Source organism: Desmodus rotundus, chromosome 1 (assembly GCF_022682495.2).
Source record: "Desmodus rotundus isolate HL8 chromosome 1, HLdesRot8A.1, whole genome shotgun sequence".
In the NCBI taxonomy this organism is placed as follows: domain Eukaryota; kingdom Metazoa; phylum Chordata; class Mammalia; order Chiroptera; family Phyllostomidae; genus Desmodus; species Desmodus rotundus.
In genome coordinates, this window is record NC_071387.1 from 19,449,759 (window position 1) to 19,466,414 (window position 16,656).

The 16,656-nt window shown below is 40.5% G+C and overlaps 1 protein-coding gene across 4 annotated transcripts in view; it reads left to right on the forward strand.

The window, feature by feature from the left end:
- The window catches only part of ECPAS (Ecm29 proteasome adaptor and scaffold), a 95,979-nt gene that overhangs the window by 38,999 nt on the left and 40,324 nt on the right, over positions 1-16,656 (forward strand). For all 4 annotated transcript variants that reach the window (XM_024560277.3, XM_071221237.1, XM_053921839.1 and 1 more), the window contains exons 8-17: positions 875-956; positions 3,375-3,494; positions 9,228-9,313; positions 9,546-9,624; positions 11,422-11,471; positions 12,478-12,544; positions 12,636-12,758; positions 14,769-14,872; positions 15,280-15,403; positions 16,391-16,471. In XM_024560277.3, coding sequence (XP_024416045.2) covers positions 875-956; positions 3,375-3,494; positions 9,228-9,313; positions 9,546-9,624; positions 11,422-11,471; positions 12,478-12,544; positions 12,636-12,758; positions 14,769-14,872; positions 15,280-15,403; positions 16,391-16,471 — 916 coding nt within the window. The remainder of the gene's footprint in view (positions 1-874; positions 957-3,374; positions 3,495-9,227; positions 9,314-9,545; positions 9,625-11,421; positions 11,472-12,477; positions 12,545-12,635; positions 12,759-14,768; positions 14,873-15,279; positions 15,404-16,390; positions 16,472-16,656) is intronic.

Here is a 16,656-nt window from a genome sequence, read left to right on the forward strand (position 1 = left end):
TTGTGGCTGCGCTAAAAGGAGGCAGATTAACAGGCTGTTACAGAAGAGATGGATTAGAAACAGTCAGCAGCAGAATGATTTGTGTTGGCACAGAGAGAGCACACCTTGAAAGCAGAACCAATATCAAAAGGCAGAGAAGACGGGGGTTAAATCTTGCTGAGTGAAAGGCGGGGTTGCATTAATTGTTGCTAGGCTTATAAGATGACTGGGTGGGGTGCTGCTGCAGAGGGTGGGTGCCAGCCACCAGTCACATGACATGCTAATTCACCGTATTGTGGGGCCCAAGGAGGAATTTGTCTTAGTGACCGCTCGCAGCGTGAGTGGATGCTCTCTAGGTTTAGATGCTAAAACTGCATGTGTGTGCTGGTAGATAAGGAAGAGGGATGCTGGCAATTACAGTGGCATCATATTAGGAAAATGTGATGGCTGTGAGCTTCCTAGGGTTGTGCCCTTAATGGGTAAAATTTTTTTGTCACCCTCCTTATCACTTTCGAATTTCCAAGTGAGTGAATTTCCTAGTGATTAACTGAGTCATGTGCCAGGGCTCTTGGGCCCCGTGTGGAGCAGCTGTGCTGAGCTGGAGCCGCTCCAGGGCGCTGGCCCTGCGCGCAGAGCTCGCTGTGTTCCTGTGTGGGACCACACGGGGCCCTGGGGTCCAGTGATCTGTTGAGTCTTGGTGGGATAAGTGACTTTTTTGTTTAAAAACTAACTGATGGAAGTTAATCCCTTTCCTTCTCTTTTGTAATGTCAGTTGTGCATTTCATTTGTGTGTTTTTAACTATTTCCTTTGGTAACAAATACTGGGGCTGTGATTTTTTGAAATCATTGAAGTGAGAGAAAGAAAATTAACAAGTTGTGTTGAAACCTTCTGTAGCTTGATTGACTGGAATAACCCCGCCATCGTTAATAAGATGTACAAGGTCTACCTTGGAGATATACCACTGAAGACAAAGGAGGTAGGTGGTGGCGGTTCGTCCTCTCCTTGTCACGAAAAGCACTCTGTTGACATGAGCTCTGTGTGCACATTTTTCTTTCCTATTTATTTATTTCCTATGTATTTTCCTAAGCTGTAGGAAATAATAGTTTTAAACCGGGCTAGTCTAGGGAGATTAAAATCTCCTGGTTAACTTAGTTTACCTGATCTGGTGTTTTCAGTTCAGATGCTTGAATAATGAGGGTTGTCTAGATTGGGGATCAGTGAGCTTTTTTCTGTCAGTGTTTTGGGCTTTGGTGGCTGCGAGGCTGCCACCGCCCCACGCTGACTAAAAGCAGAGATAAATGACATCTCTCTCAAACTCTCAAAACTGGGAAGAAGCTGGAATTCTAAAGGCTTGCTTAGCACATATTTGTTCTTTCAGGGTCTTAGTGAGCGTGGCTGTCTCCCCGTACAACTGTAGGGATGCTGAGATTTGGATGTAATGTAATTTTTATGTATTGTGACATGTTATTATTTTAAAAAAATCATTTAAAAATGAAAAACTGTTCTTGACTCATAGGCCTTACTGGGGCGGATGATGGGCCTGATTTGGCCCTAAGGCTGTACTGTGTTGGCCCCTGGTCGAGAATCCAGGCAGCGATTTTCAGCCTTTTGTATCTCCTGGAACACATAAACTGATTACTAACATTTTGCAGAACACCAGAAAAATATTTCTTGCTGATCTGACAAAAAATAGGTATAATTTTGATTCATTTACACTAGACAGCTGTTGTTGTGCTGGCTGTTGTCATTTTTTTGTTTGACAATGCAGGGGAAAAGAGGTCAGTGCCCCTGACTAAATAGTCAGGTGTTGCGTGTTTTAAAAACTCACGTGGCACACCAGTTGAGAATCGCTGATCTAGAGCGATAGGTAGGTTCTTCTGAAGCCTTGAAGTAAAATGTTTGCTTAATAACCTGTTTAGTGCAGTGTGTTTAAAAGTGTTCCAAGTCCAAAACCAGACATACAAGGATTATTTGCTTGTTTTAAACAGTGAAGAGGTGTTTTGAAAATCATTATTAGCTCCAGTTCGATTAAATTGAGTGTGATGTAGCAGAGAGAACAGTGGATTGGGCATTGGGTATGCGCCTCCCCACACACCCGTAGGGGCTGCCCACAGTAAATGTTCTGTGGGGGAGATGTTGGGCTAATCACGAAGTCCTCTGGGCCTCATGTTCGCTGTGTAACAAACTAAGGGGCGGGTTAGATCAGTGGTTCTCAGAGTGTGGTCCGTGGACCCCTATTGGGTCACACTTGTAGGGGTCCAGGAAGGGAAGCAGTTACATTTGAACTGACCGTGCAAAAGCAGTGGGAGCTGTGCCTGCTGGGGTCCCAGCATGAACCAGAGTTGTGTCACTAAATAGTGTCAACGGTCATTCTATCCATCGCCCTTAGCATTCATGGTTATTAAAAAAAAAGCAAAAGTGTAAAACTCAGCTTTACTTAAGGATATCAGTGATGTGGATATTGAGACACGTGCTTGGCAGGTGTTTCCCTAAAATGAAAAAATGAGGCTTCAAGAAAAACAACATGATATGTTGGCAGTGATAAAAGTTGAGCTTTCAAGCAAAAACTAGAATTTTGGAAAACATGGATTCGTTGGAATGAGCTCCACAGCTTGTCAGTACTTCCCGACTTTTTTGATGAGATGGGTGGCAGTGCTTCTCTTTTTGGATGCATTATAAAAAAACGTAATAAACCCAGTGAGCCAGTATTTTCCAAATGACCAGCGATGTTACAGAAGCACAGGAGGATGCTCAGATAGACCGGTGGGATTGAGCATAACAGAGTACGCCGAAGTTCCCGGATTCCAAATCCAAGTGGCAGCTCGCCTTTAACGAGTGGTTGTCCTGTTTTGGTGTAGTAACAAAGAGTATCCACAATTACCTGAAAAGGCCAAAATTATCCTCACCTTTCCATCCACGTATCTGCGTGGAGCTGTTTTTTAAAAAATATTTTTAACCAAAACAGTATATCCCAACACCCTGAATGCAGAAGAAGATAAAAGAACCCAGCTCTCTTCTATTAGGGTGGGTGGAGGGTTTATAGAAAATGTTAAATAATGCCACTCTCTCAGTATAGTTTTTTATTTTGGAAAATATAGTTATTTTTCTTAAAATGTATTATTTGTGAAGATCTGTAATGGGTTTATTACTGTTATGTTAAAGTGAATATGTATTTAAAAATTTCTCAGTTTTAGCTTTAATTTAATCAGTGTTGACATTCCAACATAAACAAAAGCTCTTTGGAATCTTTAAGAGTTTAAAGTAATTTTTAAGAGTGTAAAAGGGACTTTGAAACAGAAGTTTGAGAGACCACTGAGTTAGATGTTCTCTCATGACTTTTTCAGTTTGTAATAATTTTGAACCGCTGAGTTATAATCCAAAATATTTTTGCCAGGGAGCAGTTCTGAAGCCAGAGCTGAAAAGGGACCCCGTCAGTACCAGAGTCAAGTTAAAGATTGTGCCCCATCTTCTTCGTTCTAGACAAGCTGCTGAAACCTTCCCGGCTAACATCCAGGTAATTCGTTCTTTCAAGAGAAAAATGGCCTGTTTACAACCTTTATGTTTCTTTAATTAGAGAAAGAGCTGCATTCATGGATATTCAGGAGGTAGGTTGATGTATATAAAGACCAGTGAGACTTCGTATTTTTTTTCTGTCTCAAGTTTAGATACAGAAATGATTTAAAAAGTTTTAGCACATACAATATATAAATTTACCATTCACCTTAAATGCATGACGAGGATCTCTTTCAAACTAGTGATTTTCTGATTGGCTTTTTTGTAAAAATGGTTGCACCAGAAACTTGGTTACCCAAGAGGAAAAATGAGTCATTCTTAACCGAAACCCCACATAAAGGTAATGATTCTGGCTCTTGATGTCTGCATCTCCCTGCACCTAATGCTGATGGTGATTGAGACTGTCGCTTGGTTTGGTCATTGCAGGAGCCTCCTGCCTTGTTTCCCTGCCTGTCGTCTTGCCCCCAGCCAGTCTCTTTCCTGTGTTGCCTCCATAGTTATTTTGCAGTTAGAAATCTTCGTACTCTTAGTTGGTGTGGGATGTGAGCCCCTCCGTGAGAGCCCTTGCCTTTTGTCCAGGTGATGACCAGCTCGGCTCTGGAGGCAGCTGACCCTTGAATAACACAGGTTTGAACTGTGTGGGGTCCACTTATACCAAGATTTTTTTCAATAAAAACTGGAAATGTATTTTCTCTCCCTGATGATTTTCTTAACATTTTCTTCTTCTGCCTTATGTCATTGTAAGGATACAGTGTATAATGCATATAGTATGCAAAATATCTGTTAATTGCTTGTTTATGATTTTGGATAGGCTTCGGTCAGCACTAGGCTATAAGTTTTTGAGGAGTCAGAGTTCTATGTGGACTTTTTTTATCCTCACCTGAGGACATGCTTATTGATTGTAGAGAAAGGAGCAGGGAGGGAGAGAGGGAGGGGCAGAGAGAGGGAGAAACACATCGATGCAAGAGAATCATCACCAAGCCCTCAACCTACGTTTGTGCCTGGTGACAAAATGACGGAATTGAACTCCCAACCTTTGACTTATGGGACAACACTCCAACCAGCGGAACCTCACCAGCCAGGGCTACGCGTGGATTTTCACCTGCCCGGGTGGGGTGGGTGTCCATTCCCCTAACCCCCTTGTTGTTTAAGGGTCAACTATAATTTGTCATTAGTATTTGCTTTTTATCTTAAATAAGCCTTAGGGTTTTTCCTGCTTTTCTTCAAACCTTTTTAGAATCTGTGAGTCGGTGTAACAGTAGCAGCTACCTCATCGCAGCGTTGTAAGGACGGAATGGGATAGCAGAAGGCGTAGAGCACAGTGGCTGGTACTCACTCACTCACGAAGTTTTTGGGAAGTGGTGACAATTAGCAGTCATTTCCCTTCTGGTCTTGTATCTCACCAGCCCCTCGTTTGTGCTGTCCTGTCCTTGTGCTCCACCCCAAGACCGTTGTTCTTTAAACATGCTCTTTCCGGGGCTCTGAGTCTCCACTCCAGATGCTCCCTCTGCCTGGCATAGCTCCTCGCCCCCTGCTGGCCTCCCAGACACCTGCTCGTGTTTCAGGATTCGCTCGCGTGTGCCTTCCATCTGAAACGTCCCCGTTTCCTGCCCCTCTCTCTTTCAGTCCCAAAGAAAGAATACTGCTTTGTGTTTGCTGTATGGTGGACGCAGGCTTCTGTCTTACCATCTGTCCCTTGGAAGTCTTACTTGTTTAAATGGCTGCTTTCTCTTTCTACATGATAAAACTTCTGTGCCCAGTGTCTGGTATTCTAATATTTGGCTGATTTCAAGTACTCTGTTGTATGTCTCCAGGGAAACATACAATTACCAGAGCTGCTTCCATTTCCCAGGCAGTGTCTTGATAATTTTGGTTCAGAAAATTTGGTTGTAGTAACACCACATTGTATAATCAGCTAGAATTTTGAGACAGAATATTCATAGACCTCTTATAGGTGTACACTTTATTTGTAGTATTTTTACATCTTTAAAATAGATCCTAAAATTTTGTACATTCAAAGACAGACCCTTTGGCCATCACCTATAAACATTCTTCCTTTTTTAATATTCCCATTTCTAACGATGGCATCACTGTTCTCCTACATAGTTGGCCCTACCCCTTTCTTCTCCACCTGTCAATCACAGAATCCTTTAAAGGTTCTTCTTATCAGACACCAGTAGCTTTAACTAAGCACATGTTACCTCACCTAGATTTTGAACATATGAAAGCAACTTGCACGATTCTTCACATATAATGTGTGTACCAGGAATTTTATTTTTTCCCAGAAAACATTAGTGTTCTAATTAATTCCTTGCTTCTATTATCTGACTATATTGTTCTATATATTATAGCATTTTCATATTAATTTTCTAAAAAATGTCTTCCAAATAATGTAGAACTTGATTATATTGGGTTGGCCTATGAGTTTATTTTTTTTCTGTATGATGGCTCTAGTAGTGCTTAGCTGTATTTAACTTCATTTGAAACAATTTTGTTAGATTGTATTGTGGTAGCTGTCGTATCAGTGTGCATTCAAAAAGAAACTTACCACAATCAATGAATTTTTAAAGTACATTTTATTGTTTATGCTATTACAGTTGTCCCGATTTTTTTCTCCCCTTTATCCCTCCTCTGCTCTGTACCCCCTACCCTCCAGCATTCCCCTCCCTTAGTTCATGTCCATGGGTTGTACATATAAGTTCTTTGGCGTCTCTATTTCCTATACTGTTCTTAACCTCCCTCTGTCTATTTTGTACCTACCATTTATGTTTCTTGTTCCCTGTACCTTTTCCCCCATTCTACCCTCTCCTCCTCCCCACTGATAACCCTCCATGTGATCTTCATTTCTGTGATTCTGTTCCTGTTGTAGTTGTTTGCTTAGTTTTAGTTTTTGTTTTTTAGGTTCGGTTTTTGATAGTTATGAGTTTGTTGTCATTTTACTGTTCATAGTTTTGATCTTCTTTTTCTAAAGTCCCTTTAACATTTCATATAATAAGGGCTTGGTGATGATGAACTCCTTTTTCTTTATCTTATTCTGGGAAGCACTTTATCTGCCCTCCCATTCTAAATGATAGCTTTGCTAGATACAGTCATACTTTGAATACTTCTTTCCAGCCCCTTCTTGCCTGTAAGGTTTCTTTTGAGAAATTAGCTGATAGTGTTATGGGATCTCCTTTGTAGGTAACTGCCTCCTTTTTTCTTGCTGCTTTTAAGATTCTCTCCTTATCTTTTATCTTGGGTAACAATTTTGATGTGCCTTGGTGTGTTCCTCCTTCAGGCCAATTTCTTTGGGACTCTCTGGGCTTGCTGGACTTACTAGAATTCTGTTTCCTTCACCAGGTTGGGGAAGTTTTTCTTTATTATTTGTTCAGATAAGTTTTCAATTTCTTGCTCTTCCTCTTCTTCTGGCAGCCCCATGATTCAGATGTTGGAGCACTTAAAATTGTCCCAGATATTCCTCAGCCTCTCCTCATTTTTTTGAATTCTTGTTTCTTCCTTCTGTTCTGGTCAAATTTTATTCCTTCTGTTCTGGTCAAATTTTATTTCTTCCTTCTGTTCCAAATTGTTGATTTGAGTCCCAGTTTCCTTCCCTTCACTGTTGGTTCCCTGTATATTTTGCTTTACTTCAATTTGTGTAGCCTTTATTTCTTCCTTTATTTTGCAGCCGAGCTCAATCAATTCTGTGAGCATCCTGATTACCAGTGTTTTGAACTCTGGTATCAGATAGGTTATCTGTCTCCTGGTTGCTTAGCTCTTTTTCTGGAGTTTTGATCTGTTCTTTCACTTGGGCCATATTTGTTTTTCTCCGTGCCTGTTATGTTGTAGGGGGACAGAGCCTTAGGTATTTGCCAGGGTGGATCGGCCCTCTTTGCTGCGCGGTGGGTGCTGTCTGTGGGGGAGGGGTCAAAGAGGGAACAATGCCTCTAGCTTACTCCACTCTGTCCCCACTTTACAACGAACTCTCCTGTGAGGCTGGGCGTTTCTCCTGCCTTCGAAACCCCCATGGTATTTTATGCTAGAGGTTTTGAGTCTCTAGTTTCCCAGAGAGCCAGACCCTCCTTGCGGGTGCAGTCTGCTGCCTTGCCGCGGGTCCCCTCCACCCCTCCTACTAGTCTGGATGAATGCTGCTTTAACTCCTTGGTTGTTGGATTTCTGTGCAGTTTGCTATTCTGACAGTTCTGGTTGCCTTTTGTTTTTAAATTGGTTGTTATCCTTTTGGTTTTGCAAGGATGTGAAGTGTTTCTAGCTACGCCTCCATCTTGGCTGGAACTCACAATTGGTACATTTTTGTGTAGCTATTTAAAATTGAAGATGGAAGAAGATAATGCAACATTTTTGGCATACTGTGCCTTAAGTATTTTAAGCAAGATAAAAATTCAACTGAAATGCAAAAAACAATCTGTGTAGTGTGTGGAGAAGGTGCTGTGACTGATCGAGGATGTCAAAAGTGGTTTGAGAAGTTTCTTGTTACTATTGATATTTTGGCCAAGTAATTATTTGTTGTGGGGCTGTCTTATGCATTGGAAGATGTTTAGCAGCACCCCTGGCCTCTACCCACTAGAAGCCAATAGCAGGAGATAGCCTACGTACTCAAAATACCCAGATGAATAAAGTTATTGTTGAAAATGAAAAATGTGTCTTTTATATATGGGAAAAGCCATATGGACTTTTTGGCCAACCCAATATATGGTTTTATGTCCTTTTTCATGTATGTACTTGACTCTTTCACAAGGTCGAGTGCCCGGATAGCAATGCTTGCCTATTCTGTATCTCACAGTCCCTTGCATAGTGTTGGTTATACAGCAGATGCTTAATACTATGTCCAGTCACTTGTATTGTTAAGTATTCAATAAAATCAGAATACGGTTAGTAGTTTTAGGAAACAGTATGGTTTTTTTTTAAGTGTAAGATTCTCTTTCCCATAAAAAGTAGGAATTTGAGGAGTTTAGATTTCTTTGATGTTGATGCTTAATATCTGAAACCCCTGGACTCTCCACAGGCCTCATGTACTATGAGGTATTTTTGCTGTCTAGACTGGGTTACATAATACATGGAGCTCCTGTCCCTCTACTGTACACTTGAGAATGCTTTCATTTTGCCCTGGCCAGTGTGGCTCAGTTGGTTGGATCATTGTTCTGTAAATCAAAGGCTTATGGGTTTGATTCCTGGTCAGGGCACAGGCCTGGGTTGCAGGTTTGGTCCCTGGTTGTGGCACATACAGAGGCACCCGATCAATGTTTCTCTGTCTCTCTCCCTGTCCCTCCCCCTGCCCACTCTTCCTCTCTCTCTCTCAAGTAAGAAAAAAAAAAGGAATGCTTTAATTTCTATATTTTCCATGAGACTTTTTAAAACAACTTGTTCTAAATGTAATGCAGAAACCTGATTCCCCCACAATGATCTTATCTGCTGGTGTCCTCGGCGCAGCGTGAGTGGCAGTGTGGTGGCCCCTGCAGGGTGAAGTCCGTGTAACTTGCTGGTGGCAGAGCCCCGGGTTTTGCAGACTTGGGGGAGCAGCCATCGTGTTTGTCGCCCCACAGACTGTGGACTGGAGCCCCTGACCGGCTTCCTCAGTTTGTCAGAATAAACGTGTGTGTCTGTGTGTCAAAGAGCACTGCACTCATTTTGAAGAACAAGGTGTAGTGCAAAAGATGTGCTGTTGGATGCTAGTATTTGAGAACAGTCAGTGCCCATCCTTACTGATTGGCATTCTTGACCACTGGTTTCTTTCACATAGGTGGTGTACGATGGCCTTTTTGGGACGAACACCAATTCAAAACTAAGAACCTTGTCCCTGCAGTTTGTGCATCACATTTGCATAACGTAAGTCCCGGAGCGGCTGGGCTGCGAAGTTGTCCAGCTGTTGGAGCGATCAGATGATTCAAGTGCATCTTTTCTAGAAAAAATCACGTTTGCTCTTGAAAAATTTCAGATTTTAATAGATGATTTTAATTTATTTCAGTTGCTGCTAATTATTTTAAGTAATTATCTGAAAATGTATGTAACTATGAGATTCTTATCCTGCTTTGTGTATATGTGCTGTTTTCTTTTTAAGTTGTCCAGAAATCAAGATTAAGCCACTAGGTCCAATGCTTTTGAATGGCCTCACCAAGCTAATCAATGAATATAAAGAAGTAAGTGACTTGTCTCAAATTTTGTTAACGTTTTATATTTTAAAGTATTTTCTGTTACAAACTTTTCTGGTCTACATGTTGGTTTAGTTAGTTACAGCTTGATATTGTACCATCATTTCCTAACACTTTCATTTGAAGTGGTGCAAATTGAAGGAATTACTGGCATCTTTTTCTTTTTCTTTTGGAAATAGGTGATAAAAACTGATATGAATCCTCAGGGGTCCTATCACTTTAACATTTCAAAAAAGAAATATGTTGTATTCTACTTTTAGGCACTCTGTAAAGTGGAATGAAAAGAATTAGATTTTATTTTATGATTTATTTCTATATGAGTCAATTTGGATTTTCTTATATTGAGAAATAATGTTAATTCTTAGGGTCTCAGATTTTACTGATTCAGAATTCTATCAAAACATGCATTCAGTAAATTTTTGATTCCTTAAGCTAAGTTGGATGAGGATTCTTTGGATTATAGCGTTTTGAATCCTGTTGTTTGTTCCTGCTGTGTCCCTCTTCCTATCTCCAGTATTTCAGGGAATCTGCTTAAAAAAGTAAGGTTTTAAGAACTCCAGTTAACATTAGTTGCCTTGGTCTTAGCTAAACATGAATGCATGTTTGTAATAGTACAGGGATTAAGGTTTGCCACTTGGCGTTAAAATTGAGCTTGAATCCTAGTTTTGTTCTTTGGTGAGTCACTTAAATTCTTCGGACCTTTGTTCTTTATTAGAAAAATGAAATTAATACCACTTAATTGAATTATTGTGAGCCTTAAACGAGATGAGCACATAAATTACTTAGCACAATGAAGGCACATTAGTAGATGTTATTACTAGTAAAAAGCTGTCCATTTGTTGTGCATTTGTACTTTGGGGCAGTGTTAGGCCTGGCTCTCCTATCTTCTGGATAGTGCTTGCGTGGCTTTTAAGGTCTAGAAACAAGATTATTTTTATGGCATAGATAATCAGATGATTTGGATGGTCGGTAGAAATAAAAATGCTTTGGGGCTTTTGGGGAGAATTTGTATATGTAAAAATAGGGTAGAGAGGCCAGATAAGCCACAGGATCTGAATCCCCTTACCTCCAGATGATACCTGTATGTCTTCCCAGTGATGAATGCATAAAATTGAATCCATAAGAAGGGCCATATAGGTGTGGGCGAGTGAATCCTGTGTTAAATGTATAAACTACAACTCACAGAAATGTTATTTTGTTCTTAGTGGTCAGTCAGATGATTGGTTTACGTAAAACCATGTAAAATTGGTTTGAGGAGGCGACCTCACTAACTCACTTGGTGATTAGGATCCTTTTAACTTGTTACAGTGGGAATGAGAGGTGCAAATTGTAAAAGAATCACTCACTGCAATTTTGGGTGATAAAAGGAGGATCTTAGCTTGTTGGATGAGTGGTGAATTTTCTAGTAAGTTAATAAGCTGTCTTCCTAGTGTGTTGAAGATGAATTTTGGTGTTTGCAGGTTACATAGTGTTGAAAATATCCTGAACTTAGCACCAGCTAAGAGAACCTTTTCATATATGACTGCTGCATTTTCCTTTCGGAGTGTGTTGGGATAAAAGGTTTTGTTTCTTTTCCTTTTGGTAGTGTGATGAACTCTGGGTTTGGACTTCTTCTGTTTGTTCTGTTCAGATGTTAATATCATGCTGTTAGGCAGAGTGAGACCAGGTTTACCAAGGAGTAAAATAATGCATATAAATGCAGCAAAAGGTTTTGCCGTTTACTGTGTTTTTTTTTGTTTTGTTTTGTCTATTTTTTGTTCTTTTTTTTTTCTTCTTAATTTCAAGGACCCTAAGCTACTGTCAATGGCATATTCAGCTGTTGGAAAACTCTCCAGGTGAGTAAACTCTTTTTTCAGCGAGAGGTACCCTGTTGGTAAACTAAGAAATTATGTGGCATTTAGTAATGGAAGGAGAATTAAGTTTGTTGTGATTCTGAAAGGAAATGTATTTAACGGCCATGGATTGTTTAGAAATGTCTTCCTTGTAGCAGGAAAATGATGGGGGAAGTTTTAATTTACACTTGAGGATATGCTACCATATTAAATGGTAGTTTTGAAAGGAGATTTTGAACTGGATTGTGTCACAATGAGTTCCATTTTCTTGTATCCAAGAGACATTTGATTGACCTTAAGTGTTACTGTTGCTACTTACTACTAGTCTTTATAACCCCCATAATCAAGGTTTTGCTAGTGATTCTCTTTTCTGATAGTGTTACATTTTGAGTCTGAGTGGCCCTCTTTCCAAAGATGGATTTTTTTCTTCTGCTTAGTATCATTTCCTCCTTCCAGGTCCTCCTGGTTTCCTCTTCCTTCACAGTATTTCAAAGCAGAGAGAGAGAGATGCAGCATCCTCAGTGGCACTAGGTGCTGCTTTTAGCCCCAGCGCAGGTTCTGTTTTGGCCTGTGTAGACTAGGTCTTGCTCTTCTGTTCTCTGCAGGGAAAGGAGCTTTGGAACTCAGAAAAAAGCCACCCAAGGTCAGCATCAGCAGGCAGGGTCGTCAGCAAACCTTGTCCTTTGTCCTTTGGCATGAAGTAACAAAGCCCCTCATCACAGTAGCCTCTAGTTTAACTAGCAGTTTGGCCTTAATTATCTATTAAAATCAGAAATGTTAACTGAATGCATGGAATATAATGAGAATATCTGGATAATGTGTATATTAATCAAGGGTTACTTGGATTAGACAGCTGAGGGAGTAAATATTTTTGTGCATAGGTAATCTGATGATGGCGACATGGTCTTTAGAGATGAAATGGCAAGTTCAGGATCATTTGTGATTAATGTTGTTCTCTTCTGTCTCACGGAGATTTCTGACAGTAGCGATGGTCTTGCATCTCTTACAGCCGAATGCCCCATTTGTTCACGAAGGACATAGCTCTCGTGCAGCAGCTTTTTGAAGCCCTGTGTAAGGTAGGGAAATGCCGGGCAAGTTCATGCTTTCTATTTGGATGCTTACCTGGAAACCCAAAAAAGAGGGAACCACTTTTTATTATCTTTATAGGAAGAACCTGAGACTCGACTTGCTATTCAGGAAGCATTATCGATGATGGTTGGAGCTTACAGTACTTTGGAAGGAGCACAGCGCACCCTCATGGAGGCGCTTGTGGCTTCGTACCTTATAAAGGTGGGTCTGACTGTGTGAACTCTAACGGCTGGCAGTAGGTTCGTGTTGCACTTTCCAGAACAAAGTTTGACTTGCTTTTCTCTTTAATTATCTTGATAATTAAGAGGATTATTTGCTTTCACTTGGACTGTGATTTATGATCTATAGAGTTTTAATTTTTCGAGATGGAAATCTGATTTCAGGGGAGGAGTAGTGGTGATACTCACAGAAGCTTTGTGTTTAAAGCTTTCCACGATGGAAGACTGTTCTTGACGTCGTGTCCCCCAGTGTGGGGGGTGTTTTGTCCTGCTTGGTGGCTGTGCACTGCAGTCCGTGGGTGGTGTTCTCTAGGCGACGTTCAGGGAGAGGAGCCGAGGGGAGGACAGACCAAGTCTGCAGAGCGAAGCACGTTGGTAGGAGGGAAGCCAGCACTTCCACATGGGCTCATCTTCCTTCTGTTGCTCTTGGTCTGGTGTCCGTGGGCATTCGTGGGGGAGTCGTGAACGTCTGTAGTTACAGACACATCCATACACATGTGTGCACACTTCTTGTGTACAGTATGAAAGAGTGTAGGTTTCCTTTAGTCAGTTCTTTGTCCTTCATGTCTATGGATAGAAAGTGAGGGAGATTAAAAAAGGGAGTGATGTCAGAAGTGTTGGTGAGATTAATATAAGTTGCATTTTCTGAGACTTGGCTGGCATATTTAATATATTGAGGGAATTATTAAAGGTTCAGAAAGGTCTCCGATTTCTGTTGAAATACGACAGGATAAGTATGTACACTCAGAAACATATATAGAGTCCCATTGTCAAGTGCTCTTGGTTCATGGTTCATGGTCATATATCATAGACAGAGAAGTATACGCCTATTTGGAAGGTCAGCTTAAAAGTTTTTCTAGGCAACCCTGCAAGGAGATGTGATGCTCGTATAGTGCATGTGGGTGCTGTTTATATTTGTGCAGACAAATCACATAACAATATTACCAAGCCAGAGGTAATTTATTTTCTCAGCATACATTTAAGGTAACCCAGATACTAGGCTAAATTATATAGACTAGTTCTTAATATCATTACTCTTTTAAAAAAATATTTTTATTTATTTATTTTTAGAGAGAGGGGAAGGGAGAGAGAAAGAGAGGGAGAGAAACATCAGTGTGTGGTTGCCTCTCATGTGCCCCTAACTGAGGACCTGACCCATAACCCAGGCATGTGCCCTGACTGGGAATTGAACCTGCGACCTTTTGGTTCACAGGCTGGCACTCAGTCCACTGAGCCACACCAGCTAGGGCATTGTCATTACCTTTTTAAGTAGCTGAAGGAATGGTAAAGAACAAGAATAGCTGAATGAATGGGACAGTATATATTTTTTAATATCTCTCATCCCACCTCCATTGTAACTGGATGAATGACCTAGGTGGAACATACATGAAAATAAAGCTTTTAGCATCATTAGATTCTATAATTGCTTTTCTGGTCGAACTTTGTCTTCCTAGATTATTAATCTATTTAAGTTAATTGAGTATATTTATGTAGTTGAAACTGTGCTTTGGAGTAAGGTTTAACTTTAGAGCTAATCTGAAAGAGCTGGAGATGTTTTGCTTCAAATTTGTAGGGATTCCAAGTAAGCTCTGTTTGTGTTCCCGGCAAAATTCCTGAATTTCACTCGTGACTCAGTTTGAGAGTTGGGGAAGCAGAGGTGGTGGCCAGAAACTTCCGCAGTGACCCTGGTCCCCAGGTTGGGCTGAGGATGTGCATGTACAGACACATCTGGCGGCGATCTTTGTGGGTGTTCTCGCTTTACTTGGAAGGCCCTCTTAGATCATGAAAGTACTTTTTAAGTGATATCGCTGCCCAAAGTCATGATAACACCATGATTCGAGATCTTAGATTAATGCTTTGTCTTGATTTTATTTATTTAGACATATTTATTGAAACAACTTAGATTTTGATTGTTTACAATTAAGATGATTTGTCTTGACTGGAATGAGTTGTTAATTTAAAAAAAAATCTGTGTGTTTTTTGTGTCAAATAGCCTGAAGTTCAAGTCCGACAAGTGGCTGTGAAATTTGCCAGCACAGTGTTTCCCTCAGATCATATACCTTCCAGATACTTGCTCCTACTGGCTGCAGGAGACCCGTAAGTTTTAAAAGGTGTTCATTTTAATTTGGGTTCATTTTAAATTTGTTTGAAAATTACTGAAATTATGTTGTTTATAATGTTGGTCTATGGAATTTAGAAGCAATTAATAAAAGAGTTAAGAGTGTGGCCCTTGGTTATGATATAAATCTATAGTCATAGCCTGTCTTGGTTTTATCTGTGGGTAAAATTCAAAAATGCAAGGCACATAACTCTTCAAATCTCATGCAGTTGCAGGAGAGAAGTAATTTCTTACAATGTATCTTATAACTCTGCTTAGATAGCCAAGAATATATTTAAGACGTTTTCTCAAAACACCAATGGCCAAATAAAATTGCTATTCTTTGTCTTCAAATGACCATTCTGCAATTGGTGAAATTAATTTCTTATTTTTATTTGTCTGAAAGACGGGAAGAAGTTCATGGAGAAGCACAACGAGTATTAAGATGTCTTCCTGGTAAAAACAGAAAAGAAAGTGCTTCTAAGCAGATGCCTTCTTTCCCAGAAATGGTGTATTATATTCAAGAAAAGGTATGGCATTTAACTTCAGATGATTAGAGTTATATAATGGGTGATGAAAATAAGCATACAAGTTTTAGCTGACACATTCAAAATGTTATCACTAAGTGTTGAATAGTGGTAACATTTCTGACAATGCCAATATTTACCATAAGAGGAAAGTACAAAGCGAGGAGAAAAATATACTTCTTAGATTGATCTGTTTTGCCCAAATCTGAATTGCTCACAATTCCTTTTATGCTCTTCATCATGTCGGCTGTACTTGTAATTGTTTTTCTTGGTATGACTTGCTTAAAAATACATCTCCTTTTTATTGTTGATGAAATTATTTAAGGCACCTTAAGTGCAAGGATGATGCAGGGAGTGGGTCAGATTTTTTTCACTGTGATCAGCAGAGGACCTCACGTCTGCTTTTGCGAGTCCCCTGTATTTGCTCCCTGTTCTCCCAGGGTAGATTAGAGGGTGTTGGCGGTCCTGCCCCAGCTCGGATCCTGTTCGACCTGTTACATCAGGGCTTCTTTGAGTATGCTGGGGGGTGCGGGGGACTCCAGCACGCTCTGCCTCTACTGCTGGTCCCCACTCTTTCTCAGGTAGACAGCTTCAGGGAGCTGGAAGCTCAGTACCAAGCAGCCATGATTTTCTTCCCCATCGCACAGCCCTATCTGTGGTCAGAAGATGCTTTTGTGCTCACTTGTTCCTCTGCCTCCATTGTTAATAAAAACAGCTGGCTTGCCGTGGCCTGGGGTGGCGTGTTAGTGGGGCCTGGGGTAGGTTTATTCTTTTTAAATAAGCCAGTGAAAACGTGAGGAAGAAAATACAACACACCTGTCATTGAAGGTTTGAGGAACATGAACAATCAACATGATTAATGGAAAAATGTTTGACTAGAAAAAGCAGTAGCAAACAGTAATGTAGCTAGAAGCACAGTTATTTTTGAATTGAAGGACACATGTACTCCGTTTTTCAGTAATTGTATTTGTTCTGGGCTCATTTTGTTAGGCTTCCCATCGAATGAAAACTCCAGCCAAGTACATGACAGGGACCACGGTCCTTCCGTTTAACCCAGCAGCCTTTGGAGAGGTAGGATTGGCATGTGCATTGTTTGTGTTCCCAAAAAACTCATGCTGTGGTGTCGTCGTTCTTTATGGTGGTTTATCAGAAAAACAGTGTTGGTAATTAGTATTATTTTAATTCAAGGTGGAGTCTATAAACAATGTATCTCAGTGAGTTTCTCTTTGTGAAAGAACTTGATGCTCCGCATTGAT